The following is a 13,040-nucleotide window of genomic DNA, read 5'->3' on the forward strand; positions in this document are numbered from 1 at the left end:
CGTCTGCCCTCCCCATTGCTATGAACACACATGCAAGGCCAGCGCTTATTAGGTTCTCCTCATACCAAGAGGCAAAGTGCATTTTTTTTATTGAAAGGAAAAAAATGGGTCTTCTAAATTTTAAAGTATCTCAAAATCTAAGTCCTTTTTTTCTGGATAGTGACACGGTGGATTTTTTCTCTTCTATAAAACTTCAAATAGTCGATGAAAGTACATCTGCCTTATATCGTGTGTTCTTGGATTTTAAAAAAAAAAGAAAAAGGGTAAAGAATGTCACTGTATGAAGGATGCATTTATTTTAGTACGGGTGGATGGATATGAAAGCGGTGAAAGTACTCTCGGTTCTCTGTTCAAACACAAAGGCTCTACGTATATATCAAGCTTGACAAGGCGTGCTAGACAGTGCCATAGGTAAACTGTTCATGACTTACACCGCCCTACACCGCAGTGTGGCGTCTTCAGTTGGGGCTCTTCTGGGGCTATATCATGTGATCTGCCCACTTTGTTTAACCAATGCCACTAGCGCCTAAGTCAGTGGTGATTTGCGCGTGTTTCGTGTCTATGCGAGAGGCGAACTCCCTTTAAAGGGACCATAAAATGAATGTTACACCGGAATATAACTTAGTGCAAAAAAAAGTTCCTCTGAATGTATGAAAACTATGAGACATCGCTTAAGGGTAATAGTTATATAGAGTGCAATTTGTTTGAACATTTAATCCTGACAAATAAGGGTGCTGTTGCTGTGATGTAATTTAAGGCCATGAACTCTTCACTTTAGGGATTTTCCTGTTCAACTTATAATCCCCACAAATTGGGTCATTGAAAATATTTGTGCGTAAACGTTGCTTATGAATACTGACAACAATGAATCAACTAAATTAAAATATACCAAAGCCAACAAATATAAAATTCTAGCAACCTTTGCTGCTGAAGTATGTACCTTGCATGACATCACAGTTTTGCTCATGAATATGGAAATCGGTATGAGCATCAATAAAAAAAAACGTGTTTTTTAAGTTACCAAAAACCCCTTGTTAATGGCAATGTGAAGATTGAAAATATAGTTATTTTGGACACAAATTTGGTGCATATTAAGGTATTGCATTAAAAAAATGAATGCCTTTAACGTGTTGACTCTTTATATGAACACATTCCCTATAGCCAAACACGTACGACGACAGTCATCCGATAGACAAACACGTACGAAGACAGTCATTGCTGAATAGGCCCAACTGTATACTGAGTTTAGACCAGAGGAAGTCACCTGCAGATTCGGTAGACGTCATTGAGAAAAAAAATAGATAGTTAGGTTCCTTACCAATGGGCAAAGACTCACCTGTTTTGCCAAATTATGGCTTCGAGAAAAAAAGTTCCAAAGCAAATTATGAAGCTTGTATTTTCTGGTTAACAATGGTAAACAATTTAAAAGAGTGAAAAAAACACTCCAAAAGAGTTGTCCGCCATATTGGTCTTTACAAGAGTGGTTTTCACTATGAGCCGTAGTAAAAAAAAAACTACTCTAAAAGATGAACACTTCTCTTTAAAAGAGTAAAACCTCCACTCTTTTAAAGAGCCATATGGCGGACAACTCTTTCGTATTTTTCTTTTTACTTTTTACTCTTTTACATTTAGAGAGTGTAATATATAGCTAGAAAGGTGTTGTAGAATGATATTAATTGTCTCAGCTTGAGAAAATAAAATTGATGCTGCTTTCTAAAAAGGAACTTGTCAGGAATGTAGCTAGCATAACTCCACTTGCGCTCATAACAACGGTTTAAGGAGTTTGCAGTTAATCTCTGGGAAGCTTTAGGCCCGTGCTTCTTTCTGTCTGAAGAAAAATGATTTTGTTTTTTTTCGAAAAGTCATAATTAGAATACGAGTTGGACCATACAGCATTGATGAAGTGACTTTTTTTCAAATACTGCCCTTAATTTACCAAATTTAGTTAGTTCACTTTTTGTTTGAGATCGGTTACACATCCGTGAATGCACTGCAAAAACTGCAGTGTTAATTTAACACCATTCGGTATCTATATAGGACAACACCAGTAATATTTAACACCAGATGGTCCTATATAGATACCAACAGTGTAAATTTAACACTGCAGTTTTTGCAGTGTGGGTGCAAGTCAGCTAGTCTGGTTCTCTGACTTGACAATTCTATAAATTGCTCCGTTTCGCCTGCAGTGGGTCAGGGAACCAGACTACAAAAACAACATTTTTTTCCTTGGGTTTTCCCAGCATCTATAGACACAAAACTTTAAACAGGTCAGTGTAACAGTATATTTGCTATAAAATACTAACCCCAAATCAATCTATTTCTGAAAATTACAGCAACAGCAAATGTTGTATACGTGCGTTTAAGTTTGGACTCCGACATTGTCTCTTTGTTTTTCTTGCCAGGTTTTCGTTCTGCAGTGATATAGCGCGCGGGATGAACCATTTACACAGCAACAAAATCTACCACGGCAGGCTCAAGTCATCAAACTGTGTGGTGGACGACAGATGGGTGGTAAAAATATCCGGTAAGACTGGAGTGAGATAATGCAAACAAAACAGTAAAACACTAACATCCTCGGACATGTAATGAGAGAGCAAAATTGATGTGCACACGTGAGGCATTTGATGTTGGACTTTAATAATCATAATAATCATCAATCCTGGAATGCTGCTCATTTTTTTCCCGCCAAGGTTGGCGAGAAGGCCTCGGCAAATGTCACGCGTAATTTGGAACATTGGTGATCGTAATTAATGGGGCGAGTTTTCCACCAACGAGCGGACTCGCCTTCCTCGGACCCTCGGTTTATTTGCCGTGTAAAGCACCCCGCCTGCTATGATTATCCGTCGGCAGGCATGATGTATGACCAGTGCTGAAGCTCTTTCATCATCGGGCAATTCGATACAAGTCGCAAATTCTCTCAGTAGTCCTACCAATTCTAGGAATGTCAGCTGAAATTGGTCCTTCAAATCTCATTTCACTGGCCAGCCATTGGGACAGGCCAATGACAGTCCACTTCAAGTTACAGTTTAATTCGTCCACTGTCTCTCTCTATCTCTCCCAAACATTAATAAAACAAATGTCCCCAACTTCATATTGAAAATATATTCTACTTCAGTAAGAAGGGAAAGAGCAGAGGGTTCATTTCGGCTTTGTGAGGGCGCGTGTCTATTTTAGAAAATTTTTCATTCAAATTCACCACCTCTTACATTCAGTTTCTTCCGAGAAAACTTTCACACGCTTTTAACAAAACCAATTGAGTCATTTACCATTCAACTTTAAAGTTTAGTCACCCTCTTTAGTCACTGGGTCGAGAATATTCGTCATTACAGATCAAATTCGTCTAAGCTGTTGCCGTATGGCAGCATTCGGAGATCGAATTCGTCTGATATCAATCAATAATTCGACGAATTTAATTTCTGAATAACACGGTTTGGCGGAGACGAGACGAAATCGAACACTCCGGGACGAAAAACGTGTGCTAATTTGCTTGATCTGAATTTGAAATTGTCTGACAAAAGAAGAAATTAAACATTAGAAGTGCACTAAAATCGATGTTGATAGACAATTTGAATATTAGAAACGGTGAATTCGGATGATAAACTTTTAAAATAGCCAGGAAAAAACCTATATATATCTTATCAAGTGTCTGAAAATTGATAATTGTTGGGCCTTTCCCAGTGCCTTCTCGTTGCCAAGTCACACAAAGATAGTTTCACAGCCAATTAACTTGGAGGCAACCAAATGTACGGCAAACCGACGCGGAAAAATAATAACCTTTTTTTCTCAAAAAGTTTATGGATCTCCTCCGAATATTGTTACTAAAACTGCCTGTCGTCTTTTTCTTCTTGGCTTTTGCCTGGAACATGTTATCCGCAAATAGCCTGGTTTGGTACGGCCCTAACATGCGGACTGCTATTCTAGACAAAACAAGCCGTCTTTTATTGTTTCTTATGCACATGTCTCGTTTTGCTGACTCAGCAAACATGCGCTCGAATGACAGTTACATGCCTTCGGCTTTTAGCTTTGGATTAACAGTATCCATCTTCCCTGTCGTAAAGGGATAGAACATTTAAAGTAAGATTATAAAGTTGTAAAGCTCCTTCATTAAATCGTAATTATCCATCGCAGGTTTAGATTGGCTCTAAATTATGGATTGTATTCAACACCTAACATCGGCTGTATCTATAGGTTTTCCCGGCCAATTTCACCAAGTTTTCATTTAATTTAACGCCTGGCTCATTCAATTTAGATTGAAATTGAAAGATCATGCAGATCGGCATTCGACAATCAAAAAGAATCATTAAATTTCCCTATCCGAGCATTCTATCGCCTTTTAGCTTCACTCGTCCCTATCAAATGCATTCATATTAAAAGTTTTGCGCTGTTCATTCAATTTCGTCTAAACCATTAGTAAGGGGTTGATCGGGCATTCGTTTTCATTAATGGGCAAACATATTTCACATTTTTGTCAAACATCTTTTAAGACTTCATACGTGTCCGTATTCCTTAGCGTAAATCATATTTGATGACTTCAATGTGCAATGAATATTTCTCAGGACTTCTTATTGTGCAACTCTTTACTACTGTAAGATGTAAGAAAACTACACATTTGACAATTGTTTTGGTTAATCTTGCTGCAAAAGTGCACTTCTTTAAATTTTTTTCCATGCTTTTCTGGACTACGTATGAGCGCGCTGTTACTATGATGTCATTTCAGGAAGACATTGTTCAGTTTAGGGTTTTGTCTTTCAAATTATTCATCCACAATTTGCTAATTGAAAACATTTGTGGGAAAGGATTGGTCATTGGCTTACTGCCATGTACTGACACATCATATAATCACCAAATAACAGACATTTATGACAGCAAAATATCCAAAATTCTAGCAATTTGTTTTGCTGAAATAGTCGTGTAACATTAATCATGCCCGGAATGCCATCACAGGTTTCCTAATGAATATGAAACTTTGCATTAGCATAAAAACGGAGAAGGCACCAAAACACCCCTCAAAATGGAAAATAAAACTTGCAAATATGTATTTTCAAGGTTTGCATTGAAAACTGACTTTGCATGGGCCTTGTGAATACGGTAAGTGTTCGGCCAGACATACGCAAGAAATAATTTAAGAAATAACGTAAGAGAAGTGTTCCCGATAGTACAACCATTGCCAAACATTACGTGTCGCCATGTCTTGCACGTCAAGAAATCGTCAACGTAAAGATGCCCCTTACTCAAACGTTTAACAAGTCAGAAAAGATCAACAGTGAAAAATAAATTATCTTAGTCCCTTTAAATTAATTAATTCGTAATTAGATCTTGTTTCCCTCATATCGGTTAATTTGTAACATTGTAAATTTTACAGTCATCAAGATTTTGGGGGAAAATGAACCTCAGAGAAAAATACGAAAATATATCGATTAAAAGATCTTACTAATTTAAATGACCAAACAATGAAAGCGATTGCCCATAAACGAATAAGAAACGAAAAGCATGGTTATACGTTACAAGCGCACAGATGTTCGCTCATGTGGTACTACGGTGAGACGGGTTACACACCTGTGTTCCGACGCACCTATGCTCCGACATGTTCCGACTGCACATATTCCTATCCCTAACCCTAACCCTAACCCTTACCTGGAATAACGCAATGTTATGTGCGAGTTGTCGGAACATAGGGTTGTCGGAATATAGGGGTGTCGGAACATAAGGGTGTCGGAACATAGAGCAGTCACCGTGAGACGTGTCTAAACCGTTTATAAAGTCTGTGGCTCCAGCAAGACATATTCCCTAACTTCATTACCATAAACTGGACCACGGTTGACTTACGTTTCTCCCCTTTGTTGATGGTCAGATTACGGTCTCCGAGATTACCGTAAAATCGAGGGGGTTCAGCCGGGGGAGAACGAGACCTACGCCGCCTTGGTTGCCCGGGTCTACCTCCCTCCAGAAATCCTGGAGTTTCCCAACTCTGCAATTACGCCAGCGGTAGATGTTTATAGGTAAGACCAAGACCCGATTGCATGTAGCACCTAAGCAGACAATTATACTAAGCAACTTGTTGTGCCTGGCAAAAAAAACAATTGCGAGTGCACAAAAAGCTCTGGCGAAAAAAAATGCGAAGTCGATGGCACATGTGGAACACCATACTTTTAGTCAATTTTCGGGACAGACAGACCATCCGACCGACCGACCGACCGACCACCAAGTTACTTGTAGAAGCTCCTGCTTAAGCCTAAAAATCGCACCCGCCCATTTTTTGGGACATTTCCTCCTTCTGGATACCGTCCAACCACTACACAAAATGGCGTCCACCTTGTTCGAGGAAGATGTGAAGATGCGAATGCACAATAAGCTCTGGCCGTGTTGCAAGAAGTCTTGCATGAAAGTCTTGCAAGAAATAGGTCAACATGATCCCTGCCAGAGCTTAAAAATGCGATGCCGAAAAAAGCGGCGCCGATGGCACATATGGAACACCATACTTTTGGTCAATTATCGGGACAGACAGACAGACAGACAGACCGACCAGCAAGTGGCATGTAGAGGTTCCTACCTGAGCTTAAAAACAGCAGGGAACCAGTGACAAACAATGCACACTGAATAACATTTTGGTTGGTAATCTGTTTATGGTAAGCAACATTTTCTATGCTTGGCAAATATCTGTGTTTATAAGGCAGCCCATATAACTGGGCAAAGAGAAACTTTTATGCGATACTGCATTTTCGAGAAATAGTTTCAGCCGATTACAAAAGTTGCACAAGTATTTATTCATACATCAAGTATCAATTTAAGCAAAGATATCGTTTTGTTTTGACTTGTTTTCAAACGTTAGGCCTACGTGACTTTCGTTCAATGGTTAAATAAAAATCGGTCATTTAATGATTTGTGCGTTGAGATAATAATAACATTGCTGTCTAAATTATGTGTGTATTATGCTGTATGTATTTTACGGATGCGGAAAAGTTGCTGCACTACAGGGTGAGTCAAAAAAAGGAAACCCAAATGATGCCCCCTTATTTTAGGAAGAATTTCTGCATGTAGCGCTTTCCAAATCTAGGATATGAAAGCCTAATTAATAAGCTTTCTTTTAGTGAAAGAATCATTTAAATCGCTCATGTACTTTTCCAGTTATGGAATTTTGGAAACAAAGACCGGGTTTTTTTTCTTGTCCACGGATAGCATTTAAGGTACGTGATATTTCAGTAAAAATGAAGCCATGTCGTGTCCTGAAAATGATATCAGAATAATCACATAAGTCTCCGGGGTAGCCAAGTAGAAGGCAGGGCAAGACTATAAAATCTTGACATTATAAAGCATGTTATTTTAACATTGGTGGCAGCAAGGTTTTAAATAAATGTTCTGGTAAGTGCCAGTTATCATGGTTATGAGAGTGTTCTGATGTGTTTTTTGATATGTGAATAGCATTCGTTTTGCTGAAACATCACTAACCTTTATTGTGATCCGTGAACAAGCATAAAAACGGTGTTTGTGTTCCTAATTCCATAACTGGAAAAGTACATGAGCGATTTGAATGAATCTTTCACTAAAAGAAAGCTTATTAATTGGGCTTTCATATTCTAGATCTGGAAAGCGCTATATACATGCAGAACTTCTTTTAAAAATAGGGGGCACCATTTGGGTTCCCTTTTTTTGGACTCACCCTGTACTTCCAATATCTTGTGTAAAAAAACGGCATGCAGTTTACCCTCGAGCGATTATTGCATGTAACAATTCCCTTGAATGCTGTCAGAAAGAACCGAGTCGATATATTGACTTCCATACAGGTTGGGCAATTCACACTATCAAATTCACATATGTAGTAAACTAAGGGCACATTTATATAAACTAAACACAAACTTGAGATACTGCTTTCTCCAGTCATACTAGAGATAGTATTTCAAGAAGCACTTTTCGGGCACTAGAACACAGTTCCCATGCACGACATGATAATCATTGGAAAATCAAAGAATAATCGTGCACACAAAATTACTATACCTTGAAAACTTATTGCAGCATTTTCGCGTTAAAATGGCGCGAAGGAATTTCGGATTACTTGTTGATCCTATAGAAACAATTGGACTGCTAGTCTCGATTCGAGTCTCACATGTTTCTTTTCAAAAACGTCGATCAATACACAATGCTCTTACTATTGTGGGACCTGATTCCCCTCATTGCTTTGCATGCCAGTCACTTTCAAATAATGCATTACGAGGTTTCACTTCGCCCGCTTCGCCTGGGAAGCAGCCTCGGCGTCGCCTGTGACGTTTGGTTAGTAAACAATCTAAAACACTTATATTTGACAAATTCCGGACGACAGTCCATCTTTAACTGTTAAATAAAACCAGCAAAAATAAATATATTTATTAAATATATAATAACAGAATTATTAACTTGAAAATCTCTAAAGTGAGTATATTCTTGTCTAAAAGCTAAAACGATCGTCTTGTGCTTCATTGCGACCGGATTTCCGGTCACTACTCCTCAGAAACCAGTCAGTATTTTGACTATGCTGTATCCAGTGGTTAGATACTTGCACTGCAGCAACGGTTTATTTCAGTATTAAAATAAATGTATGAACATTCTTGTACCAGCAAATATCTTCATCATTATGATAATTTTGTGTTTAATTATACTTTACTGTTTAATTCTTAATACCGGGATCTCAATCAATCTCTGTTCATTAGAGTTGGTTGTCATTTTCGATAAGGGCTAGGGTAAACAGTAATATGTAATACACAAACTACGGAGTATGTCTACCAGCAGAAATGATAAATTTCATCTGCTGGGAATGTCTGGTTCATGTTTTTTCGTTTTGGTAACATAAGTCGGTTTTGACGATTCTTATTTCACGCATATGGGTAACATTTGACATTGTGGTGTGACCGTGCATCATGTTCCACCCGCCAGACCCAATTAGCCGGTACTCCTCTCCCGTCCCTTCTCTCTCTCTCTGTCTCGGAGATTTATTATTTTCTCGGTGATTGAATTCTGGGAACAGTTGAATGACTTCGGAATGTGCAGGGTTGGGGAAGATTATGCGCTCATCCATACACGTCAAAATGTGACGAATGCCCGTGCGTTCGCATTAAATCTCGGCGGGATTTCCAGCCGGCTGCCGCCCCGCCGTTTGAAGCTGTCTCTGACTCCGTTCAATATCAGACAAGGCACTGGTCAAACCAGCTGAATTTTTTTCCCGATATTTTTTGGTGCTTGTTTTCCAGGTCCATTCTATTTTTCCTTCCTTCTGCCAGCCGTGACACTTTGTTTGTCGAGCAGCCTGTCAAAGGAATCCGCGCTTAGCTCAGCTCGATCAATCTGTATTTCAGCATTTTGTTGTTTTAGGTGGTTATTTGACAGACCGGGCGCTCCATATCTGCCAAAATGTGTCAATGCCTCAAAAAGATATTAAAAATATGCAGTTAGTCGACTGACCGGTATAACACCAAAAATTCACACTCTATATGGAGCTTAAAGTTTGGAGGTATGATAACCTATAGGGCAGGTTCGCGAGCCTTTTTACTACAACAAAAATTGAAATAAAACCTACGGGTAAAAATGCTAACCCAAATCATTTGTCTTTCTTCCTAGTTTCGCAGTAATATTAGTGGAAATCGCCACCAGAAACGAGCCCTGTGAATCGCAGGACCTCGATAAGGTAGACGGTAGGTGGCGCCCTTCTCTTCCCGACCTTAACTCCTCTGACGTCATGCCGGATGACGAAAGATGCCCGTGCCCCGAAGATTACAAAAAGGTTTGGATAAAAGGATTCAAATCTCAACTTTAATTTCATTACACACTATGCCTATGAATTCAATTGTCTTGTTGAACTACGAGGTATATATCTAGACTTGTCTTAAAACTTCTCCTTATGGCCGCTGTGCACGGCAGATGACGTCGCTGGACCGACTGAACAATGTGTTGAATGGCATAACGCATGCGCAGTGCGTGTTCTTGTCGTCAAACATCTATTAAAATCACCTGACAGTCACGTGGCTGCACGATGTCTATAATGTTTCCATACTTGGACTTTTTAGTTTTCACTAATTAAACCATTTCAAACTTCATTTCTCCTTATATTGAAATTGGAAAAGCAGAATAAATGAGACAACTTTATTCAGACTTAAAAGTTAAATTACACATGATGGCCGTTATAGCATTGGCTACCATTGACAGTTTACCTACAAGACATAACTTGATGTTATGGGGCAAAAAAGTTAAGTGGCAAGTGCAGCCTCTGTGGAGGTAGAGGAACCCTACTTCACATTCGCAATATGTGTCCAGTGGCTCTTGAACGGGGTCGATTCACAATTCACATACAGACACAACAGTGTTCTAGCATGCTTAGTTGTAGACCCTAAAGTCCCCTGCAGTATCAAACAATATAAACATGGCGCTATGCATACCTTCAAGGCATGGGTATGAATGGGGGCACTGGCCAGCAAGTATACCTACCTCTGAGAGGCCTGACATTGTCCTGCATTTCCCACATGGCCGTCAAGTGGTTTTAATGGAATTGACTGTGCCGTTTGAGCCCAACATTATAAAGGCAAGACAAAAACTGGAACGTACTCTAAAATACAAAGTAACATTACATCTAACAACTTCGACTATCAACTTAATGTCTGCTGTAGAGGTAGGAAGCCATGGCGTTGTCACACAAAAACAACTACAACGAACAGTGCAAAAGGTTTCTAAAACACGTGGGTAAAGGGTCTGCAAAAAAGGTACCCAACGAAATTAGCAAATTGGCTTTAGCAGCTTCGTATGTGATCTATAATGCCAGATCCGAGCCACAGTGGGTTGATAGAGTATAGCCCTGTGACCGGCTTTTTGAAATAAAGTTTTACTTGGGTTACGATCGTCGATTTTTTTATGCGTCCTTTTTAAATTTCGGAGATTTGTTTTTGGGGGTTTTTTTGCCACGGGTTATTTTTGAGGATTAAGCGAGGTATATTGTCGTACTTGCCATCACTTCAATATTTCCCCCTGTACTGTCATTTCAAGTGCATTTCAAAGAAGAAAACCTGTAGGTCCAATTTTAGGTGTATCGTTTTAATGTTCCTTTTGTATTGGTAATTTTATACTTGATTGCGTGCACTTTATGGAATTTTCTTTTGTATAATGTGTAGTTTGTCCTATTTACCGGTGTGTTTGTCTTTTTAACGTACCCCGTATATGGTTTTTAGTAGGACCAATGAGCTGGGATTTGTGTAAATCTTCTTTTTTTAAGAAAAAAAGGAAAATAAATATATATCTGTTTAGATAGAAAGGTAACTCTACCCACTTCATTTTCCCCTTACCCTATATTCTTAACTTCTTTGCACTTTTGCTTTCTTCTCAAACTATCTTTGGTCTTGTCTCCCTCAAGCTACGGGCCTACTCTGTTCCGAAATTAACTCGTTTTCCTTGTCTTTTCCTGCTAACTACCCTCCTGAAAATAGCTGATCGAGCGATGTTGGCAGACCAACCCGACCCTGCGTCCCGCCTTCTCCCAAATCAAGTCCACGTTACACTCCATCAACCCCAACAAGCTTAGCCCTGTCGACATGATGATGCAATTAATGGAGAAATACTCCAAACACTTGGAGGCGCTAGTGGCAGAGCGGACGCAGGATCTAGAGCTAGAGAAACAGAAGACTGACAGACTGCTGTACAGTAAGTCGATAAAGGATGCTTAGGGCACCAGACTGTAGGATGCAGTGTCGTGCGGCCATTATTCACGAGTCGGCCATTTTAAATGGAAAGCGACGTAAACTCTGTATTTTTGGAACCTGTGAGTAGAAATGAAAGCAAGTAAATAACAGTTCATTACGAATTAATACCAGTCTGCTTTGATGAACAATTTAAACTTTGTGATTTAACACAACCTAATGCTTTAAGCCACATTTAAAAAAAAATATTAAAGTGAGGCTTGGAACGCGCTCCAAGCACAAAATAGTATGGCACCATCCCATTCCACAGTTTACAATGTATAAAATAGATTCAGGGAATACGATCGAAAATGGCTCCCTCGTGAATAAGGTCTAATGTTTTTGCAAATATAGTAAATCCTTGTGTGGATTTTTGTTGTGTCATATATTGAACCCAAGGATGGATTAGGGGGCAGAGGTGGCTGACCACACCCTTGCCCTCTGATCATTGTACTAATCGACCAATGTCCTGAAACAACATGATAGTCTGGTTTCATTTATTATGGTCATTGATCTCTGTGTTGACGTCAATACCTCACCCGCATTCTGAAAATTCTGCACTTGTTTACCTCAACCATCTCTAGACAAACAAATACTTCATCCACCTCTTGAATCTGTAAACGATAGACCTAATTATGTTGTTATTATTGTAACCAAGGATTCCTCAAAAGCGCCCCAAGGCACTGTAGTTCGTAAGCCTGAAGAAACCTGTTCTGGAACATCCAAAAGCTTCGTTTGGTAATGAGGGACAACTTAATGCTTTCACGAACAACAACAACAACAAGTGCATTATTCACCGTAAGACGTTATTGTTGAGAACTCAAAACAAACGATTACTTTTAGGTATAAGTGTGTGGTGTAAAAGTTATCACTGACGCCAATTTAGCCAAATTCTTCAAACATCTTTAAGGAACTGTAGCGTGTCATTCCAAGTTAAGCATTTACCCCGAATCTGGAATTACAAGTAAATTTTACTTATCGAACGACGTTCTGTTTGACCATCCCAACTTTATAGTTTAAAAATCGCATGAAATGTTGTCTGCATTATTTTTTTCTGGAGCCATTGAACGCAAGGTAACGAGCCTTTTGTCTCCGCTACTAGCCTTTTTATTTATCCAAATGGATGCTGAATTCCACGGTTGATCTGTTGATCCTGCATCTTACCACTTATCCCTATTCATCTTGTACTTGCTATATAGGTATGCTTCCCAAACCAGTCGCAGACAATCTTCGTCAAGGAATCACCAGCAAGGCTGAGGCTTTTGAGAGCTGCACAATCTTTTTCAGGTACGGACGAGTCAGGTTTTTTACGCTTGAAGGAAAGATAAAATAAAATCGAGTGACTTTCCCGCT

General features: G+C 39.2%; 1 protein-coding gene across 2 annotated transcripts in view; it reads left to right on the forward strand.

Annotated features, from left to right (window-relative positions):
• Nucleotides 1-13,040, forward strand: part of LOC119728204 (atrial natriuretic peptide receptor 2-like) — a 68,873-nt gene that overhangs the window by 41,989 nt on the left and 13,844 nt on the right. For both annotated transcript variants that reach the window (XM_038200338.1, XM_038200337.1), the window contains exons 7-11: nt 2,403-2,524; nt 5,852-5,999; nt 9,586-9,748; nt 11,439-11,652; nt 12,887-12,974. In XM_038200338.1, the coding sequence (XP_038056266.1) occupies nt 2,403-2,524; nt 5,852-5,999; nt 9,586-9,748; nt 11,439-11,652; nt 12,887-12,974 (735 nt within the window). The remainder of the gene's footprint in view (nt 1-2,402; nt 2,525-5,851; nt 6,000-9,585; nt 9,749-11,438; nt 11,653-12,886; nt 12,975-13,040) is intronic.

Source organism: Patiria miniata, unplaced genomic scaffold (assembly GCF_015706575.1).
Source record: "Patiria miniata isolate m_02_andy unplaced genomic scaffold, ASM1570657v1 HiC_scaffold_20, whole genome shotgun sequence".
NCBI classification, from domain to species: Eukaryota; Metazoa; Echinodermata; class Asteroidea; order Valvatida; family Asterinidae; genus Patiria; species Patiria miniata.